At 51.0% G+C, this 21696-nt stretch overlaps 1 protein-coding gene across 7 annotated transcripts in view; it reads left to right on the top strand.

The window, feature by feature from the left end:
• SHANK3 (SH3 and multiple ankyrin repeat domains 3) overlaps positions 1-21571 on the top strand; it is a 419062-nt gene extending 397491 nt beyond the window's left edge. For 6 of the 7 annotated variants that reach the window (XM_088676559.1, XM_060279323.2, XM_088676556.1 and 3 more), the window contains one exon: positions 7912-21571. In XM_088676559.1, the coding sequence (XP_088532685.1) occupies positions 7912-7928 (17 nt within the window). In that variant the 3' untranslated portion in view covers positions 7929-21571. The remainder of the gene's footprint in view (positions 1-7911) is intronic. The other variant, XM_088676560.1, reaches the window with a different exon arrangement.
• Positions 21572-21696: the final 125 nt, after the last annotated feature.

The raw sequence follows: 21696 nt of genomic DNA on the forward strand, positions 1-21696 counted from the left end.
TGATAGATGGCACTCAGGCGGAGATCCTTTTTAACCCGACGTAAATCGGGTTCATTGAATTGTCTCCATTTTCTCTTGCAAAGAGTCTGTGGGGAATGTTTAAGGTCCAGCTAAGCACTTTTGACTCTCCCCGATCTGTGTTCCACTGGCAGCATTAAGCACATGCTCAAAGCGGACAGGACTTGAAAGTGCTTAATTTTGTCCCGATCGTGCTCTCTTATTAAATTCTGACTAGCAAAAGCAAGGTGGGAGAGAGAGAGAGCACTTAAATGTTTGTGGTTTGGGGATTACACCTCCCTAGTCCAAATTGAATCTGGATCTACTGGGAATTAAAATGATGCTCACTTACCTGAAGAGCACTCGGGGTATATCAGATTCCACATTCCGGCTCAAAAAGAGGCACCTAGAAGATTCTCTCCTCCACCCACCATTAACACCTTCAGGCTCCAAGGAAAACTGCCCCCCCCCCCCGGCATCCTGTCTCCATTTGGTCAGCAAGAGCCAACAAAGATCAAGTGCGAAACCTTTTTTGGCCCTGAAAGCCATTTTGCCATTTTATTGCATTTCTGGACCGCCCTTTCCTCCAAGGAGTTCAAGGTGAAGCACACACAATTCACACACGCCCCCCACTTAATGCCCACAAGAGCCCTGTGGCTGAGAGGCAGGGGACTGTCCTCCAAATTTACACCCCCAGCGAGCTTCATGGCCAAGTCGGAATTCGAACTCTGGTCTCTCCCAGGTCCTAGCCCTGCCCTCTGACCATGACACCACCACCGGCTCTTGCTTACAACCATGTTTCTCTCCCCTGTGACTCTGGGGCTGCCCAGTTCTCTGCCAGCGGTTCTCTGTCCTGAGGTCCGGAAGCAAAAAGGGGGGGCTGCGAGGAGCCAGCCCCACCTCTCAGTTGGCATGGGGGTCAGCAGAGTAGATGGGGGTTATTATGGGCATCATTTCCCTAGCAGGTGACAGGCCGCAAGCCACTTAACAATGCTGTGAGTCCTCGCAGTTGCCTTCTGAATAGGATCGCTATTGTTTGCATGTTATTGGTCAAATAAATGGGAGTTCTAGTTGTCCTTTCTGCATGTTATTGGTGGCAAAGCAGGACTCGGGGAGGGAGAAAAAAGAGTGGGTTGCCTGTGGCAATTGCAGCCTACCCAGGGCCTCATCCAAACACACAAGGCTCTCAAAGGGCCCTTGCGCTACCTAGGGTGCCCCAGGGTTTTCTCCTTGGCCAGCATAATTTGAGCAAAGTGTGGGCAGGGGAGACTTAAGGGAGATTGCCAGAGTGAGGTCAAAGCCCTTAAGCTGGGTCTATATTGTTCCACAGTCTTCTTGTATGACAGGCTCAAAAAAAAATGGGCGACACCATGTGCCACGGCCAGAATCATAGAATCGTAGAGTTGGGAAGGACCCCAAGGGTCATTCTAGTCCAACCCCCTGCAATGCAGGAATCTCAGCTAAAACATCCCTGACAGATGGCCATCCAACCTCTGCTTAAAAACCTCCAAGGAAGGAGAGTTCACCACCTCCCGAGGGACACCTTTCCACTGTCGAAAAGCACTGGCTGTCAGAAAGTTCTTCCTGGTGTTTTGTTGGAACCTTACGTCTTGTAACTTAGAATCATAGAATCGTAGAGTTGGAAGAGACCACAAGGGCCATCCAGTCCAACCCCCTGCCGAGCAGGAAACACCATCAAAGCATTCTTGACATATGCCTGTCAAGCCTCTGCTTAAAGACCTCCAAAGAAGGAGACTCCACCACACTCCTTGGCAGCAAATTCCACTGCTGAACAGCTCTTACTGTCAGGAAGTTCTTCCTAATGTTTAGGTGGAATCTTCTTGCTTGTAGTTTGAATCCATTGCTCCGTGTCTGCTTCTCTGGAGCAGCAGAAAGCAACCTTTCTCCCTCCTCTATATGACATCCTTTTATATATTTGAACATGGCTATCATATCACCCCTTAACCTTCTCTTCTCCAGGCTAAACATACCCAGCTCCCTAAGCCGTTCCTCATAAGGCATCGTTTCCAGGCCTTTGACCATTTTGGTTGCCCTCTTCTGGACACGTTCCAGCTTGTCAGTATCCTTCTTGAACTGTGGTGCCCAGAACTGGACACAGTACTCCAGGTGAGGTCTGACCAGAGCAGAATACAGTGGTACTATTACTTCCCTTGATCTAGATGCTATACTCCTATTGATGCAGCCCAGAATTGCATTGGCTTTTTGAGCTGCTGCATCACACTGCTGACTCATGTCAAGTTTGTGGTCTACCAAGACTCCTATTGAAGCCATTGGCTTGGATCCTACCCTCCAGAGCAGGAGAAAACAAATCTCTTCCATCTGATAGCCCTTCAGTTACCTGAAGAGGACTATGGCATCTCTCAGTCTCATCTTTTCCAGGCTAAACATATCTGCTTCAGCCATTCCTCGTCAGGCTCGGTTTCCAGACCCTTGACCATCTTGGTCACCCTCCTCTGCCCACCTTCCAGCTTGTCAACATCCTTCTTAATTTGTGGTGCCCAGAACTGGACACCGTATTCCAGGTATGGTCTGACCAAAGCAGACTAGAATGGGGCCATTACTTTCCTTTGACCTGGACACTAGACTTCTGTGGATGCAGCCTAGAAAATGGTGCTCTCCAATGGCTGAACTGGGATGCAGCGATGGCCACCAACCTGGATGGCTTTAAAAAAAGGATTAGACAAATTCATGCCGGAGAAGACTATCCAGGGCTGCTAGCCGTGCTGGCCACATTCCACCTCCACAGCTGGAGGCAGCAATGCTTCTGAATAGCAGTTGTTGGAAAACTCAGGAGGAGAGAGCGTCCTTGTGCTCTGATCCTGCTTGCTGGTTTCCAACAGGCATCTGGCTGGCCACTGTGAAAACAGAATGGTGAACCCCACGAGCCTTTAGCCTGATCCCACAGTCTCTTCTTATGTTCTTGCAACATCAAGAAGGTCCCATGTTGGCTGTCCCTGTGCTGTGGACCACCCCACCATGGGTCACTCCTGCCAACCAAGCAAATCCCAAGAGTAGAAGGTCATGATCCTGACACTCCCGGCAGCTCTAGAAGAACAGGTCCTTCTCCTGCCCAACGGCCAATTCAAATGGAGCTTGTATTCTGAGAGGACAGCATGGAAGGTGCTGGCTGGATGCCACACCATCTGCCCCAGTCGCTTGTTCAGCATGCGTGGAGATGCATGAGGAAATGAATCCCCTCTTTGGGCGCTGAGCTGGTCGCGTAGCCCACCCATGAAAAGAACGACCACCATGTTGTAAGGCTCCCTGCAAACACGTCCCATGGCTTCTGCTGAACTGCTGCAGGCCAAGGGCAGTTCCTGGATGCCAGGATCAGTCCAACGCAAGCAGTTGTAAAAAGCAACAAGTTCTTAGACTTTCCGTGCCAGTACAATGGACAGGTGGTTTTGATGCAAGGTTTTCTTTTTAATAATTGTTAGTGCTTGCAAACAGAAAGGCAGACAGTCCACTTTAATCCTTGGCTATCCCGGAATAAGTGGTCTTGACGTGGCTGCCAAGATTAGGAAAGCTGTAATAGCATAACAGCTGGATCAGGCCAGCGACCCAGCTCTTCTTCCTTTCCTACACTTGTCTTGAAGAGTACAGGGCCTTCGTGGCGCAGGGATTTTATTGCTGGCTGCTCTTAAGAGTGTAAGAGCTGGAAGCTGCAGCACCGTCTGGAAGAGGCCAAGCAGGTAGATCGAGAAATGCAAAATTGGGAGATTAAAACTGCTACGGCACATGGTTACCACTGGTCAAGCTTCATAAGGTGGGGTAAAGGGCTGAGCTCAGGGCTCTCTCTCAGGTCTTGCTAGATGGGCAGCCCCATGAAGAAGCCGTATGAATGGAATGCTTTCCACATTCACCCATCTCCATCCACGCACACCACACATCCCAAAGCATCTGATGAAGGCTTCAGTCATAGAATTGTTGAGTTGGGGGAAATCTCCCTAAGGGTCATCTAATCCAACCCCCTGCAATACAGTAATTCCAATTAAAGAATCCCTGAGGGGTGGCCATCCAACTGCTGCTTTGAAACCTCCCAAGAAAGGAGAGGCCACCACCTTCCAAGGGAGTCCGTTCCACTGTTGAACAGCTCTTACCATCTTCCTTGATGTTTAGTCGGAATCTCCTATCTTGTAACTTGAAGTCGTGAGTTCAGAAAACAAGCCTGCTCCCATCTTCCAGGGGACAGCCCTTGAGATATTTGAAGATGACTCTCCTATCTCCCCACAGCCGCCTCTTTTTCCAGGCTCAACATACCCAACTCCCTCAACCATTCATCATAAGGCTTGGTTTCATCTTGGTTGCCCTCCTCTGAACACGTTCCAGCTTATTAATGCCCTTACATTGTGGTGCCCAGAATAGAGCAGTCCTATCACTTTCTTGACCTGGACACTATATTTCTGTGGATGCAACCTAGATTATTATTTTTAATATTATTATTAATTGACTGCTGCATCACGCTGTTGACTCATGTGAAGCTTGTAGTCTACTAACATCCCTAGATCCTTTTCACATGTAATGCTATAGTGCTTAAAGTATCACCCATTCCCTTCGCAGGAGATGAAGCATTGGCCGAAGCTCCCCGACTAACACTTGCCTTTGTTCCCGCTTCCATGCCTGTGGCCAGCATTTGCCCTCCCCACCCCCACACCCCAGAGGAACCCCAATGCCCACCCATCTTGAGCTCTTATCTCAAGACAAGTCCCCAGGCTTCCATCCCACTTCAGCCCCAATCCCTAAACCGGGGAGGAAGTCTGGCCTAGAGGCAAGTGGCCCTTTGATCCTTCCTTTCCCAAGGTCTGGCAGGGGCTCTCAGCAGTAGAGGGATCAGGTGAGCAGGTGGCTTCCTGTTCAAAGGAACATCCAGAGAATGCGGATGTGAGCGAGCCTCAAAGCACATTGTCATATTCAGCAAAAATAATGCAGATTAGCAATGGAAGGTGTTGGTGCAACGAGGGTGTTGGTTCAACCTTTGGAAATGTGGCGGTGGCCCAAGACTTTCTGTTAGCCTGGGGGCATGTAACAATGAAGCAGTGAGAATTCGTAGCCTGAAGACAAGAGGTCCTCTCCCGAGTTGAGAGCATGTGAAGGAGCTGTGCTCTCAGAGAGCAGCAGGCTTGTCCCCTGCCTCTTCGCAATCTCAGAAAGTCCCCCTTCCCCTGTTGGCTGATACCCAGAGCCCCAGCCCTCGTTCCTCCACCAAATAGCGCCACTCCCTGTCCCAGTGGTTTGTGTGGGCTCTCTGTGCCCTCCCACATCCACACAAGAGGCAGGGGCAGCATCACAAGTGATACTTGAATCCACTTTGCCAGATTCCTTTTGAACTGAGACAGAGCAACTCGAAAGCTGAAGCCAAATGGCTCGTCCGAATTACTGGTCTCCTTTTTGGAGAGCCTTTGAAGGCCCTCCTGGCATAAGGGCCTAAGGAGAGCCCTGCAGCCTCTCCAGTCCAGTATCCTTTTCTCGCAGTGGCCAAACAGATGACCCAATGGGAAGCCAAAAAGCAGGAGCCGAGCGCAGCAGCCCTCTCCTCCCCTGGAGATTCCCAGAGACTGGTATTCCGGTGGCCATCACCAAGTCTTGTTGGGATGAGTCCCACAGTTCAGACAAGTACTGAGTGAGTAAGTGGCTCATTCGCTCAGTCCTGAATCTCCCAACACTGAGCTTCATTTGGTGGTCCCAGGTTATAGGGTTATGAGATGGTGAAAAGCGTCTCCACCTCGTGCAAAATCCTACACACCACTCTCTTGCTTCCACTTAACCTTTTTTTCTCAACTAAATATTCCTGAATGCTGCCACTTTTCCTCTTGGGAGAATCGCTCCATTCCAACTCCACAATGTCCTTTTGAGTTAAGGGGGCCAAAACTGTGCACAATATTCCATGTGTGGACGCTTCATAAATTTGTACAATGGCATTATGACGTTGGCAGTTTTAGGTTCGGTTCCTTTTCTAGCGATCCCTAGCATGGAATTCAGCTTTTTCACAGCCTGTTCATTGAGCTCTCCACTGTGGCCCCAAAGTCTCATTCCTGGCCAAACACCACCAGCTCAGACCCCATTTGTGTGTCCCAGCCCCTTTTCGTTTGAACAGTTCAGGGTCATTCGCAAACTTGACCACCTCACTTCTCCTATATCATTTATGAACAAGTTAAAATGCACAGGTCCCAACACGGATCCTTGGGAGACTCCACTTCCTCCTTCTCTCCATTTGGAGAACACTCCATTTATTCCGACTCTCTGCTTCCTGCAACTTAACCAATTCCACGTCCACAAGCAGACCTCTCCTCTTTTTCCTTGGCTGCTAAGCTTACTCAGGAGTTTTCAGCAAGGCATTTTGTCAAAAGCATTTTGAAAATCCAAGTACTCTGTGTCCAGCGAAAACACTCCTTGACAAACTACTGTAAAAAGTTAATGAGAGGGCACTTAACACTCGCAGGAGCCCTGCTGCTTCTGCTTCAGCAAAACTTGCTCTTATCAATGCTTGGTAGTTCTGCCTTTCATAATGCTTTCTACTATTCTTGTTGTTGTTGTTGTTGTTTAGTCGTTTAGTCGTGTCCGACTCTTCGTGACCCCATGGACCAGAGCACGCCAGGCACTCCTGTCTTCCACTGCCTCCCGCAGTTTGGTCAACCTCATGTTCGTAGCTTCGAGAACACTGTCCAACCATCTCGTCCTCTGTCATTCCCTTCTCCTAGTGCCCTCAATCTTTCCCAGCATCAGGGTCTTTTCATGAGAGTCTTGTCTTCTCATGAGTTGGCCAAAGTATTGGAGCCTCAGCTTCATGATCTGTCCTTCCAGTGAGCACTCGGGGCTGACTTCCTTCAGAATGGATAGGTTTGATCTTCTTGCAGTCCATGGGACTCTCAAGAGTCTCCTCCAGCACCATAATTCAAAAGCATCAATTCTTCTGCGATCAGCCTTCTTAATGGTCCAGCTCTCACTTCCATACATCACTACTGGGAAAACCATAGCTTTAACTATACGGACCTTTGTAGGCAAGGTGATGTCTCTGCTTTTTAAGATGCTGTCTAGGTTTGTCATTGCTTTTCTCCCAAGAAGCAGGCGTCTTTTAATTTCGTGACTGTTGTCACCATCTGCAGTGATCAAGGAGCCCAAGAAAGTAAAATCTCTCACTGCCTCCATTTCTTCCCCTTCTATTTGCCAGGAGGTGATGGGACCTACTATTCTTACCGGGATCAAAACGAACTGGACAGTTATTTCCCAGCCCCCCTAGATCCTGTTTGTTTGTTTTTTAAAAATGTTACAGGGGCCAATCTTTGGAACAAGCAACATATTTTTTTTCTTAGAAAGCCAGCAATTACACTCTAGGGTGGATAGCAGAAAAGCAAGGAGGCCTCTCCCTTGGCCAAATCATGTTTCCTTGAAGATCCACCCGCTGTGCAAATCTCTGCTGCATGTCAGGCTCCTCAGAGATGTGGGTGCCCTAGTCAGGATAGACTTCCTGCTTTGGGCTTGTCCAGGACGTCTTGATCTCTGGGGAGATTTGGGGGCTAGCAGGAGGAGATTCCCCGGACCATCCTAGGAAAGGCCAGCGATTCAGAGATAGGAGGTGCACATTCTAGAGAACTACCTGAGAGATTTGTCCCTGTGACTGGACAAGACGAGAGCCTGAGGCCTCTGGGCTTTTGACTGCCATGGGAGTGGGTGAGGTAGAATCTGCTGTGGGCTCTGCAGAATCACAACCGCCCTACTCTCCTGTGTGGATTGTGTGCTTGCGTATGTGTGTGCTTGTGTGTGTGTGTGTGTGTGTGTGTGTCTGTGTGTGTGTGTGTCTGGTGTCTGAGGACTTCTCCCTCACCACTGCCTTCTCTCTCTCTTTCTCTCTCTCTGTCTCTCTCTCCGTGTGTCTGTCCAATTCTCTCTCCGCAGACTTTTCAGTAGTCTAGGAGAACTGAGCACCATTTCGCAGCGCAGCTCGGGCACCACCTACACCGTCCGTCCCGGCAGCCGCTACCCTGTGACCCGCCGCACCCCCAGCCCGGTAAAGCCCACCCTGGATAGGACAGACCCGCTGAGCTCCGTGCGTCCCTACGGGCTCACCCCGCCCACCATCCTCAAATCTTCCAGCCTCTCCATCCCGCACGAACCCAAGGAGGTGCGCTTTGTGGTGAGGAGCGTCAGCGCCCGGAGCCGGTCCCCGTCCCCCTCGCCTTCCTCGGGGGGCCCCCTGCACGCCCTCCACCCACCTCGGCCCTTCATGCAGAAGCCCCTCCAGCTGTGGAACAAGTACGACGTCGGGGACTGGCTGGAGAGCATCAACCTGGTGGAGCACCGGGACAAATTTGAGGACAACGAGATCGAGGGCACCCACCTGCCGGCCCTGACCAAGGAGGATTTTGTGGAGCTGGGGGTGACGCGGGTCGGGCATCGCATGAACATTGAGCGGGCGCTCAAGCAGCTGGTGGACAGCTGACCGTCCTGGGCGGCGCTGCTGGCCGCCACCGCCGGGGCCGACCCCCCAGAGGGTGGAGTGGGGGCAGTTCTACCCCTAGACTAGCAAACAGGAACCAAATGGCTTCTCTTTCTACTCTGGCCACTGCACTGAAGGGCGGGGAACTGGCGAGCGCCAACTCTCTCTTTCCCTCTCTCTGACACCCCAGGGTGGGCTGCGGTCCCTGGCACCCATGCAATCAGAGCCATGATGCCTCGGAGGGGAGCAAGAATGTTGCATGAAGATGCCCTGGCTTGGCCCTTTCGTTGGGCAGGGTGGGGAAGCCTGGGCTGTAAATCGCTTGAGGCACCTTTCCCCAAGAGAGTTGCTGCAGGACAGGGGGGCAGAAAGGGGTGCTCCTCCCAAGATTTTGCACCCATGTGGAGCATGCTAGCATAGGGTGGCAGGCAGGTGGCACGGAGGAGGAAGAGGGCTGTTTAGCAGGACAGGAACCCATCAGTTTAGGCCCGCTGGGTTGAGGCAGGTGGAAATGGTGTCCCAGAAGAGCTCTCCGCTAGCAGCCATTGCTGATTGTGGCTCTGGGGTGTGGCTTCACTGGCCTTTCCAGAGGTCAGTTGCCAGCTCGGAGGGATCTTTATGGCCAGGTGCGCATCCTGCAGGTCCCAATAGACCACCATCAGTGGCTGTCCCCTGGGGATTCCCGGGAAACTCAGCAGAGCGCTGGAGCTCTTGCTGGACAGCAGCTTCTGAGCGGGGACAGCGTTGGGACAGGCCCAGGGCGCACTCTCGGAGCATTGCCCTGGCCACCAGGAGGGCAGGAAAGGAGACCTTTGCCCTAGGCTGCATCAGCAGCCCTATCTCCCCCATGCAACATACTTACATATTGCCCCCAAGAAGGTCGTCTCATTGCCAGGAAGACCAGAAGATTGCCAGGAAGACCAGGGGGAGAGAGAGAGAGAAAGGGAGAGTGAGAGCGCAACACTCACACAGAGAGAGAGATGAGAAGGACCTGCCTTTTTGAGGACTCTGTTCCTTTTGCCCTGGTGAGAGGGGGACTGAAGTCGCATGGATAGGAAAGCATGTTTGGGGCATCCGAGGGAGGCAAGTGGGGAACCCAGCAGCTCCTGCTTTGCCAACGTTCGTGGGGGAGGGAGGGGAGGTCACGTTTTCTCTGGGGGGTTGTCGTGGGGACGCGTCGAAGGGAGTCTCTATAATCTCTGTGCATTTCCATAGATCTGCTGGTGATCCGAGCGAGGAGGTGCCAGCGCCGGGGGGATCCCGCCCGCTCCGTCCTGGTCACTCATCTTTTGCATCTTTTTAATCAGCTATATATTTGAAAAGGAAAAAAAAGAACAAATATCTATATATCTATATCTCTATAGCCACCTTGTTTTGTTATGGTTTACTAAAGCTATATCTTGCTAGAGGAGGAGGGGTGGGGGCCCTCGCTGCTCCTTCCTGCAACACTTACGGGAGTTTTTAGTGACTGACAATGAATGTGACGAAGAAAAAGAAGAAAGAGAGAGTCTTTTTAAAAGCTCCTTTCGGGCGCTCTGAATTTTAAAGAATTGCCGGGGTTGGGGTGGGGGTGATAAAAAAAAAACAAGACAACTTTGCACTTGGTTTTGGGGACACACCAAGTCTTCCATTCTTGCTGGGCAGAGCTGCAGGGCTGGTCCTGGGAGTGGCCACACCCCCCCCCCAAAAGTGCCCCTGCCAATCTGTTCTTTGCTGGGGGGGAGAGAGATACACCTAACCTTGGAAGTCCCAGTTGTGGAGGCAGGAAAAGTCAGAGGTAGAGCCACACCTTTAGGAAAGCGATTAGGCTGTGGGTGGTCGCAAAGCCCCTTCCCCAAAAATCCAGGCCCAGGTGCTGGAGGGGGCAGCCCACTGAACTGGGGCCAGGTAGGAGGTTCGCTCTACCTATAGGAACACCCTGGCCATCTGGGGATTGCACCAACCCTCTTGTTGGTCTCTGCTAGTGAAGGGGGCTGCAAACCAGGGGGCTGCCACAGCTGAAAGGAGGGGTTGTTGCCGCCTGTGCAACTGGGTGCCTCTTATTCGGTCAGCTGTGCTCCTTATGCACTCCATCTGGCCCTAACTGCACAGCTGGAGGTGCAACTCTGCTCCCACCTAAGAGGCAAGGCCGCCCTGAGCTGCCTTCCTCCAGCACCCTGAGCTTGGAGGGGGACCCCACACTTTTTTGCTGGCGACACACTTTTCATACTGCCTTCCCTCTTTGGGGCCTAGAAGGAGGGAGTGGGTAGCTCTTTGACCAGAGAAAGCCCACTCCCTCAGATACGCTTCTGCTCCACCTGTGGGTGCTGATCTCCATATCCTTTTATCATTCCACCGTGGCTGTGTGTAGGCCCTTTGGCCCAGTCCATGCAAGAATGGTTGGGAATGGTTCCCCTCCAAAGAGGGTAGGGGGCTTTGGGAAGCAGACTGCCAACTCCCGTGTCAGTTTCCTCTGTAAAAGGCATTACTCATAGCTGCCAAGTTTTCCCTTTTCTCGTGAGGAAGCCTATTCAGCATAAGGGAAAATCCCTTAAAAAAAGGGATAACTTGGCAGCTATGGCATTATTTCTTCTGGTGCTAGAGGGGAGGAGAAGGGAAATCCTCGCCAACCCTCACACATCTCTGAACTTTTCGGAGTTTATTTCAGTAGAGGAATGGGCAAGCTATCAGAGAGCTGGCCAGTCTCCTCACCCCAGGGCATCCTCGCTTGCAAACTGCTCCTGCTGCTGGGCGAGGGTGGGGTTGCTGTTCCAAGTTTCTTCTCTGTAGTCAAGGCTTAGGGCAGAGCCTGAGGGGCTGGGGGGCTCTCCCTCTGCCCTTTCAGAGCAGCACTCTGCCACCTGGGATTAAATACTTGCCTAGTAAAAGAGAGTACCAAGTAGAATTGCTCATTTCTCTGGTGGGGGAGGACTGTGTGTGTGAGAGGGGGGGGGAACCAACTCAACATCAGGAAGGATTTGCACCTGTGTGGACTTCCGTGCCATAGAGCTCTTAAAAGCACAGGAGCCTCTTCTGAGCTTCAAGGGGACTGTCAATTCTACCCACAGTGGCCCTTGCACAGTGATTGCCCCTTCACTGCCTCCGTAGCCATGATTGGAGGGAAGGCATTCGACTCACTTGAATGTGCAATGTGAATTGCACACTCTAGCTCGCTTCCTCCCTCTCACTCACACACTTTTTCACAATAGTGGGAAGTTAGAAAGATGGAACAATTGTGCTCCATCCAAAATTTCGAACCTATGGAATATATTGTAACACAGAAAAGTTTGGCTTAACACAGGTGGTGGTTCCCTCCCGCCGCTGCCGCCATTGCCCCATTTCTCAAAGTTATGTGGGGGGTTTTTTGTCTGTCTTTGCCTTAGCTACACATTTCACTTTTTCACATCTGATTTCTAAAGAGCACATTTGAGAAAAGGGGAATATGAATTGACCTGGTATATTTGTAATCCTTCCAAGCTTGTTCCAAGACTGTAACCTGTTTTACACCTGCTATAAGCTGAATCGTGCTTTCTGCTACCCACAGCATTATCTGAGCACAGAGCATAAACACCATCTTGGCACATCATGGTCCATTACCCTAGTGCTGAATAGTCGAGCGTTTATAGCACCATCTGTGTGGGTATCGAGAAGCAAATCCCACTGTGTTCATTAGAGCTTACTCCATGGTGTGTGTGTGTTTAGGATCGTGGAATTAGTCAGGTATCAGTTTCTCCTTTTCAAACAACAGGACGTTGGGCTATGAAATGCGAAGCCACATCACCCAGCACTGAGAACTACCAGCCCCACAAAACACCAGGTCATTGTTGCCATCTCTGTCAATCCAGAATCTGACAACTGACGCCCTACTTTGTTTGGAATAAAACAGACGTTTGGAAGAGAATTGGCGTAATTCACGTAGGAAGATAAGGCTATCGGTCGCTAGTAGTCATGGTGGCTCAGCTTGGCTCGGCTCCCACAGTTGGAGGCAGCAATGCTTCTGGACACCGTTTGCTGGAAACCATGGGAGGGGAGAATGCTCTTGTGCTCTGCCCCTGCCTTTGGGCTTGCCAATGGGGCATCTTGGTGGCCACTTTGAGAACAGGATGCTGGACTAGATGGGCTACTTGCCTAATCTGACAGGCCTCATCTTCCATTCCTACAATCTAGGCAGGAAACAGGGCATTGCAAGGTGGCCCTGATCCAAGGCATGGCCAGCATCACCTCTGACGTTGCTAAAACCTAGGACCATTTTGTTGTGCAGAGTCCTAACCTGGTGCTCTCCAGAGGCCTTGGCCATCCTACGGCAGCACTGGTGGGGCTAGTTGTACTCCGAAACATCTGGAGAGCACAAGGATAAGGAAGGCTGCCCTAAAGCACAAGCATGCGCTGTGTTCCAACATCCCACCACCATAAATTGTTCTCTGATGCTGCCACCACCAGATCATACCATCTTAACATTGGTTTGGCATCGGCATTCATTGCCTGTTAGCGAAACTGTCCTCAGATACCCAGCTGTGGAATGACAATAACCCGTATACATTGCCTTGGTCTACCTAACTCTTGCATCATCTAATATGTGCTCCGTGCATGCCTTGCTGTGCTTCCCAAGCCCTTTATATTTGGGTACTCTAGCTGCATGCGAATATACTGCGACTCAAAGGGTTTTGCAGGTGGCACCTCATGCAGCAATTCTCTCTCTCTCTCAATGCCTTCTCTGGTATCCGTTTGCATTTAAAGGCGGACCTACCCGAGTCCCACTTGCCAAAATGAGATGTAAGCCAAAGCACAACCATCCTTTGAAATTTGCACTTCTACAAATTTCGTAACGTAGTGTTCTCCAACCAAGTAATGTGTGTAAAGATGTATGTGCTAGGTAGGGTAAAGTGTGCATAAAATGTGCTTGCTATGCCTAAAATAGCATAAGAAAATTGGGGGGGGAATAGCTTTCGGAGGAAAATTGTATACAAAAATGTGTTTGCATTAAAACGCTGGTGAATTTTCATGCAGACTTCGTTACTGTTTTATAAAAAAAAGAAGGCATGATTGAGAGATTTGCTCGTTCCCTCGTCCTAACCCATCCTCATGCTTTATCAGTGTCTCATTGATCCCGTTCCACCCCCAAACCCCTCCCCTCACCATCAAGCCACCCACCACTCCCCTGACCAGAAGGTGCCTCTCTGCCTTCCACATTGATGCAGGCCAAGCATGTTCTGAGAAGGTCGTCTGCTCCCATCACAGCACTTCAGAGGTCTGGAGAATGGGCAGCATGAAAGGTCAGGCGCTCTCCTCTCCCACCAGCTGCCCTGCGCTTGCCTACTTCCGTCCACCCCAATAACTCACCCTGGCCCCCACATCACCTTTGCCTTCACAGTTAAGTTGCATGCCAACCCGTTTAATGCCCAACCTGGCCATCTGCCATCGATGCTTTAGTTGACATTCCTGCATCACGGGGGGGGGGGGGGGTAGAGGATGCTTGACGTCTCTTCCAACATTTCAGTGCTTTGGTCACGCGAGGGGATTGTTTCTGCTGCCTTGCAAGCCAGAGATGGCATTTGGTTCTCCAAGACACCCCAGGCCCACAGTAGTTCCACCGAGGCAGCTACCTCGGTTGCTTCCCTCTAATGTCTCGTACCAGTTGCTGGAAACCACAGGAGGAGGGAGAGTGCTCTAGTGCTCAGGTCCTACTTGGAGGTTAACTGCAGGCATCTGATTGGCCACTGGGAGAAGAGGATGCAAGACTAGGTGGGCCATTGGCCTGATCCAGTAGAGTCACAGTCTCATGCCTGGTAACCCTACAGAAACGAGTGCCATCTCCAGGTAATAAGGGGGCACCAACCATCCCTCTTTCCTTCTGGCTTCTGCTCCATTGCGCTGCTCAGTCCCGCTGCATGCTTGCCAAAGTTCGTTCCAACTGCAAGCCTACATTTTCCCCCCATCATCCCCACCCTGCAGCCCAGCTAGTGCCTCTCACGTGGGCAGAGAAACGGCGACCATTTTCAGCCCGCTGCTCTAGAATGGCTATGGGCGCCTCACTCGATGGAAACTGACTGCCATGCCACCACCACCCTACTCCCTCCCTCGTGGTACCTGCCGTCCGTGAGACCGGTTGGAGTCTCTCTGGTTGTCTATTTGCCTGAGTGCAGGTGCCTTGTTGCAGCCCGTGCTGCCTGCCGTGGGCTCTGGGTCTCTGTCCCTTCCGCAGCTGCTTCTGGGACGACTCAAGGAGACCCTGCCCGCCCGCCTGCCTGCACACAGCCTCATCCCGCAGATGGAGGCTTGAAGACTGCAGAATGGAACTTGTCTGCAGGAAGTTCACTCTAGGACTGGGAAAGCTGGACGCCTTCTTCCTCCCTCCCTCAGGAAAGCTCTCTGACCCTGCAACGCTTCTGTCCCCTCATCATGAGGGCTGGAGAACTGCAGGGTTCTTGCTTCCTGCTGCTCGTCTCGAAGGCCAGCTGAGCCTCCCCTTGCGCGGAGGCTGCTCAGCTTCCTCCCCACTAAAGCAGCTGCAGCCGTAACTGTGTTTGCGAACACTGCGTGATCCCCTCGACGCTCAGCCCGAGGCCTTGCGCCTGAGGCCATGGGGACACCACGGCTAAGTCCTGGTCAGGCATAGCACAAAGGAAAGTGACGCCCAACCGAAATCCTGCACCTGCCACATTGTAACCTGATGCTGGACCCCCTCCTTGATACTGGTTGCTGTCCACCTCATTGTGAAGACATTCGAATCCGATGTAGACCACCTAAGAACATCAGAAGAAGCCTGCTGGATCAGGCCAACTGCCCATCTAGTCCAGTATCCTCTTCTCGCGGGGCCCAGAAACTTCCCTGTGGGGGAGACCAGGAAGCAGGACCAGGAAGGGCAAGAGCGCTCTCCTCTCCCATGGCACCCAGCAACCTTGGGCGCCCAGTCCAGAATGTGCTCTTGTAAGGTAGCAAATAGGGAAACGCAATGTTGAGTTTTGAGCCAGTGAACACAAGGGCTGAAGGAGACTTTAAATCATTTCGTCCCTCCTTATGTTCTTGAATTGAACTCCCGGCTCTCCCACTGACCCCAAACAATATAGAGTCCAAATGCTTGGCCAATGCACCCGCCAAATCCTATGGGAACACTTCAGAAGCCTCCCCTTTTTGCAAGATTAATACCCCTGAAATAAATACCACCCAGAGTTTGGGCTGTCTCAGGCTGAAACCCCTTTTGTGCGTTTCCCATGGAGTAAGCCCTACTGAAGTCAATGGGACTTGGATCCGAGTCAACATGCATAGCTGTCCACCGATCCTCCAGCAGGTTAGATTCGTGATTTCAGACTTGGCAACGTGTCTTCAGTTCTTCACATTCTCCTCATTTTCACTTTTTCATTTGCGCAGCTGGGAAGGTTAAAGGCTCCATCTCCCTCTCATTACGGGGCATTGCTCATCGTTTTGACTCTGTGTTAAGTTGATTGCAATGCAGCTGCTAAAGTAGGACCATTGCACAGAGCAAATGGAAGCTCTGGTCAGCTGAGCTCTGTCTGGCTGTGAGCACAAAAAGTGTATTGTGGGGGAAAGGGGTGTCTCTCTGAAGCAGCCCCTTTTGATCCGGCCATAGTTAAAAGAGTACAACGCTACTTCCAAATGGTATTCACGCCAAATGGGTGGGGTATAAATAATAGCATTATTATTAAATTATTAAGAGAGTTTTCTGGGCTGGGAAAGCTCGCCTGGGTGGGAAAGCTTAGAAACAGCATCCTTCTCCAGCCCTTGCCTCCAGCAGGAGCGAGAGATCAGGGGCACAAGGCCCTCTTCTCCTTTGATGGGGGAGACCTGAAAAAATTCAAATGGCCCACCCTCAAATGAAAAGGGCCAGGGAGAACAGCCAGAGGCAGCAAGTGCCCTTGGGCGACATCTTGCTTCCCAGGCCTTCCTTGGACAGGCTGCTTTTAGGCGGGCTGCATCCAATATGGAGTTTTCCCACTTTGGGCAAGAGGGATTGACAGGAGGGGGAATCCTGAAGGACCTCTCATTTGTGGCCTGAGATGGGAGACAAAAGGAGAAAATTGCCACAGGCTGTGTCTCGAGTTCCTTGTTCCGTAGCCTCATGAGTCTCCCATGTGAGTCTCGTGCCATGTAAGCGGGGAAGAACCGCTTTTGTGGTGTTCCTTTCCAAGATGGCAGCTCTGCAGAGGCCCCTGACAGCTCGGTCGCTTGACGTTCCCTCTCTGTTTCATTCCCAGCTGAAGCAAAAGGACTCTGGCTGGTCTCTGTAGATAGATCTGTCTGGATATTATCCTACCCTCCTGGGTGAGGTGACCCCAAATCTCTCTCCAGGGCATTCCATTCCAAAAAGCCATTTCGGGGAAGGCAGGGAAAAGGAGCCTGACTAGGACATCTTAAGTGCGAGGGTCATCCTGGGAACCAACCCCGCCCCCTCCCCAGTATTGCAGCAGTGGGGGGGGGGCGCAGGAGGCGATAACAGCAGCTGCACACGGAGCTAACTGTGATTTCTCATTGGCTTCTCAATGACTTTTGTTACCTTCTGTACAAAATTGGGGACAAGGTTTTATTTTTTGTTGTTGCTCTGGAAATATTTTTATTTTGTTTTCAGGGTGTTGGGTTTCGGGGTCCTGACTCAAATCTATCACTTCTCTGTACTCCTCCATCTCTAGACTTTTAAAGCAAGCGAAGCATCGCCTCCCCCCCCCCCCCCGGCACCTTGCCATTATCCCCCCCCCCCCCGTCCGAGGTGAGACGCTGTTTTGGCTGCTGCCCCAAAACTTAAGGGCGGTTTTGAATTGTCCACAGAAGAGGCACACCCACCCTCACCCAAAGCAGCTCCCGGTCTCACCCTCCCCTGTCTGTCACCCCCCCCACCCCACCCCACCCCCACCTACCCCACCCCACCCACCTGTGCCCTTTGGTTTCTTTGATTGTTTTTTATTGACAGGGTCTCTTTGACTTCACCCCTTATTTTATATGGATTTCCTGAGGAGATCTCTCCTTCCACAGAGTAAGGGAGTGGGGGGGGAGCTCACACACCTCCCGACCCCTGACCTTGTGATACGCCCCCACACACAGAGAGATCTATGTTTCTATTATTATTATTATTATTATTATTATTATTATTATTATTATTACAATTATTATTATGTAATAAATTTATAAGAAAACTTTTGGCTGCTTCTTAGCTCTTTGTTCCGTCAAGGGAAGAAGGATATAATCCTGTGCGTTTTGTACGCTGGGTGAGGTGCGGTCCAAGGGGTCGTCCTAAATTTGCATATGCAAATACATCTATGCAGACGTTGAGACAGACAGTGCGGTGTAGTGGTTAGAGTCTAGTGCACTACCAGGGCCTGGTTCAAATCCCCCCTACTCAGCCATGATGTTCACTGGGTGATGTGGGAGGCCAGTCCCTGCCTCTCAGCCTAGCCTACTTCACAGGGTTGTTGTGGGGGGACTGTGAGGACATCACCCAGGCCAGGTCCGTTTCGGGGGCCTAATGCGGCCTGCATTAATCTGGCCCCTCAACAACTTCAACCCTAAAAAAAAGCTCAACAACTTTGGGGTAAAATCATAAAAAAGCTAAACAACTTCATTCCACCTAAACATTAGGAAGAACAGTAAGAGCTGTTCGACAGTGGAATTTGCTGCCAAGAAGTGTGGTGGAGCCTCCTTCTTTGGAGTTCTTTAAGCAGAGGCTTGACAGGCATATGTCAAGAATGCTTTGATGGTGTTTCCTGCTCAGCAGGGGGTTGGACTAGATGGCCCTTGGGGTCTCTTCCAACTCTATGATTCTATGATTCTAATCCTAAAAAAAGATTAACAACTTTGGTTGGCCCTCACGGCCCTTCACTTCATCAAATCTGGCCCTCTTTGTAAAACGTTTGGACACCACTGACCTAGGAGACCAGGGTTTGAACGCCCACTTGGACATAAAGCTCTCACTGGGTGACCTTGGGTCATAGCCACTGCCTCCCAGCCTGGCCTACCTCAAAGCAGAGTTGTTTGGGGGATTAATTGGGATGGGGGGGGGTGGAGAGTCATGCATGCCCCCTTGAGCTCCTTGGAGAGAGAGGTGGGGTGTACATGCCATGAAACAAACAGAAATGGTGACTATAAACTGAAAGCCAATACAGAGAGTCAACACCTTATGAGGAACAGTTGAGGAAGATGGTGAGAGGTGATGGTGATAGCCATCTTCAAATATCTGAAGGGCCGACCCGTGGAAGACACAGCGGGCTTGCTTTCTGCTGCTCCGGAGGGTAAGACCCAAACCAATGGATGGAAATTACAAAGGAGGAGATTCTGACCAAACATGATTAGGACGAACCTCCGGGAGCTAAGAGCTGTTTGCCTGTGGAGCGGACTCCTTCAGACTCCCTTTCACGGGAGGATTTTAAGCAGAGGTTGGATGGCCACCTGTCAGGAATTATTGAGTTGTAATTTCTGCATTGCAGCTGGTTTGACTAGGTGACGCTTTGGGTTCCCTTCTACGATTGCTTCTTCTGCTGTTTTGTTAGGCTGGTTTGTGGTCTGAAGGCTTGGGCAGTGATCCTCGTAGAAATGCGAGGAATAAGTCGGATGCAAAAGGCTCCGAGATGAATCTTGCTTTCTCTCCCCTAGCAACAAACTCTGCCTGAGCCAGGATTGGTTCAGGCATGAGCTCCCAGCTGCAAACCAAAGAGGCTGAGTCTGTTGTGCAAGGTTTCTAGATGTGCTTCCTGTTCCTTACTCGGGAGTAGCAACAGGTATTTCCAGCAGTGAGTAGTTTAGCACTGCAGCTGCCTTTTTGACCTAAAAGGATCATTGTGACCTCTCTTGTCCATAGCTGCCAAGTTTTCCCTTTTCTCGCGAGGAAGCCTATTCAGCGTAAGGGGAAATCCCTTTAAAAAAGGGATAACTTGGCAGCTATGCTCTTGTCAATATGGACTAGCAGCTTGCAGACACACACACAGACCGCTGTCAGAATCGAGAACAAAGCAGGGTTGCACATATTAGCAGTAGGGTTTTCAGAGAAGGGTGCCTTCCCCAAGCTGTTTTGAACCACATTCCATCAGATGTGGCCACTGGTGGGTGCTATAAATTCAAACTATCTAGAGGAAGGCATAAAGTTATAAACTGGCGATTTTTTTCTGGGGGTACGCAGGGTTACACATGCCCCTAAACATTTTGTGAATCCTTGTACTTTTGTCCATTTGCTGTATTTATTTCCCCCAAATTTGAACTATAAAATGGTGGTTTTCTTGAGTCAAAATGAGAGAGCCCCTAAACACTATTTTGGGGTGGGGGGGAAGCACTGTTATAAACTAAATAAAAAAGGGGGACCCAGGGCAAGTCTACCCAGCCATCCCCCACCCTTGGCATGGGCCTGTCTGGAGGGCATCCGTGCCAGGCTGCTATAGGCTGGGACTGAATTTGTGAATTGCAGGTGGGTTGTGGTGACATGAGAAGGGATCCAGCAAAAGGCCGCAACAAAATGAAGCGCCTTCTCGGAAAGGCCAGCTTCTGCTTGCAACGCAACATGCATCTAGCCCTGTCCCATCCTGTGCCCCTGGCAGGACTTCCTTGGCAGCCTCAACACATGGAGCTGCCCTTGTAAGGACATAAGAAGAGGCTGCTGGATCTGGCCAATGGTCAACCTGATCCAGGATCCAGCCAGGTCTGGGAAACCCACAAGCAGGATCCGAGCACAGTGTGGTGTAGTGGTTAAGAGCAGTAGCCTCGTAATCTGGGGAACCGGGTTCGCTTCCCCGCTCCTCCACATGCAGCTGCTGGGTGACCTTGGGCTAGTCACACTTCTCTGAAGTCTCTCAGCCCCACTCACCTCACAGAGTGTTTGTTTTGGGGGAGGAAGGGAAAGGAGAATGTTAGCCGCTTTAAGACTCCTTAGGGTTCTGATAAAGCGGGATATCAAATCCAAACTCTTCTTCTCCTCCTCTTCTTCACAAGAGCCCTCTCCTTTCTGTGGTTTTCCAGAAGCATTGCTGCTCCAACTGTGGAGACAGAGCAGAGCCATTGTGGCTAGAAGCCATGGATAGCCCTCTCCTCCTCCAGGATTTTCTCTCACCCTCTTTTAAAGTCTTCTAGGCTGGTGGCCATCACTGTCTCGTGTGTGAGAGAGTTCCATAGTTTATCTAGGCAGTGCATGAAGAAGAACTTCCTAAAAATCTGTCCTGAATCTTCATTGGGCATCCATGAGTTCTAGTGTCGTGAGAGAGGGAGGAGAAACTCGCACTTCCCCAGTGCCATCCTCCAGCGTCAGGGTTGACCCTGAGGAGTCCCTCTTTCCTGTTCTCTTGCTCCCTCCTATGCTCAGGTTGTTATTGTTATTGTTGTTGCTGCTGTTGGCACCCACCTGTCTTGAGAGACAATGGAGTGCGCCTCCAGGGGTGAAGTTGCAGCACTCACTGTGGCTGCAGAGAATGGTAACTTATAACAGCTTCCTCATGTGTTGTTTCTGCGGTCTTAACAGCATTGAAGTGGCCTCTCTAGGGCACAAGGCTGGTGTCTGGGACCATGCTGAGGAGGACTGCACCGAGGAGGGATGGTGGGAGCCACACACACACACACACACACACACACACGATCCTGAATCTTCCCAGGACTGCATAGATTTGGAGCAGTGGTTTGCAGAGGGGCATAGTTCAGAAGACAGAAGCTGGGAAATACTGGATGGGAAACAGCTAGGAAAAGACAGCATTTGTCCACCCCAAGGTCGAGAAGAGCTCAGAAAGTCTCGGAACAGAAAGTGCAGAGGGTACAAGCTCAAGTTACAAAATGTAGGAGTGACATAGATTAATAGGGATGGAGGGGGTGTGCACCTTAATTGGGAGCACCGCCAGTTCTAGGGAAACACGGTCTTTTGTCTCTCACTGTGATTATTAAAGAATCTAACTGGTAAGACATTCCTTTCGTTTGATCTTATTTACTGCCACGGGGGAGGAAGCTGATCCCCCAAAGCCTGACAGCTGGGCAGTGTGTCTGGAGGCCTTGGGCTGCCCAGATAACAAGACCCTCACCCTTTTGGGCTCGCTGATGTAGTCCAAAAGAAAGCGGAGCAACGGCACCAGCTTGGCTGCAGGAGTTGCCAGAAGTGGACGTACAAAGTGCCAAATTCGGGACTCCACTCCGCTCAGGTTGTATTATGTGTGGAAATAAAACCATATATCCTAAAGACGTCAGTGTCTGAACCGCACCTTTGTTCCAAGGAAAACAAACCCTGGGTGTAAGCGCCGTGAACTCCTGGATTCTCTCACCACCCAGAGATCAGGGTGATGCGTCACAATAAA

The sequence above is a fragment of the Zootoca vivipara genome, chromosome 9 (assembly GCF_965207765.1).
Source record: "Zootoca vivipara chromosome 9, rZooViv2.hap1.1, whole genome shotgun sequence".
Classification (NCBI taxonomy): Eukaryota; Metazoa; Chordata; class Lepidosauria; order Squamata; family Lacertidae; genus Zootoca; species Zootoca vivipara.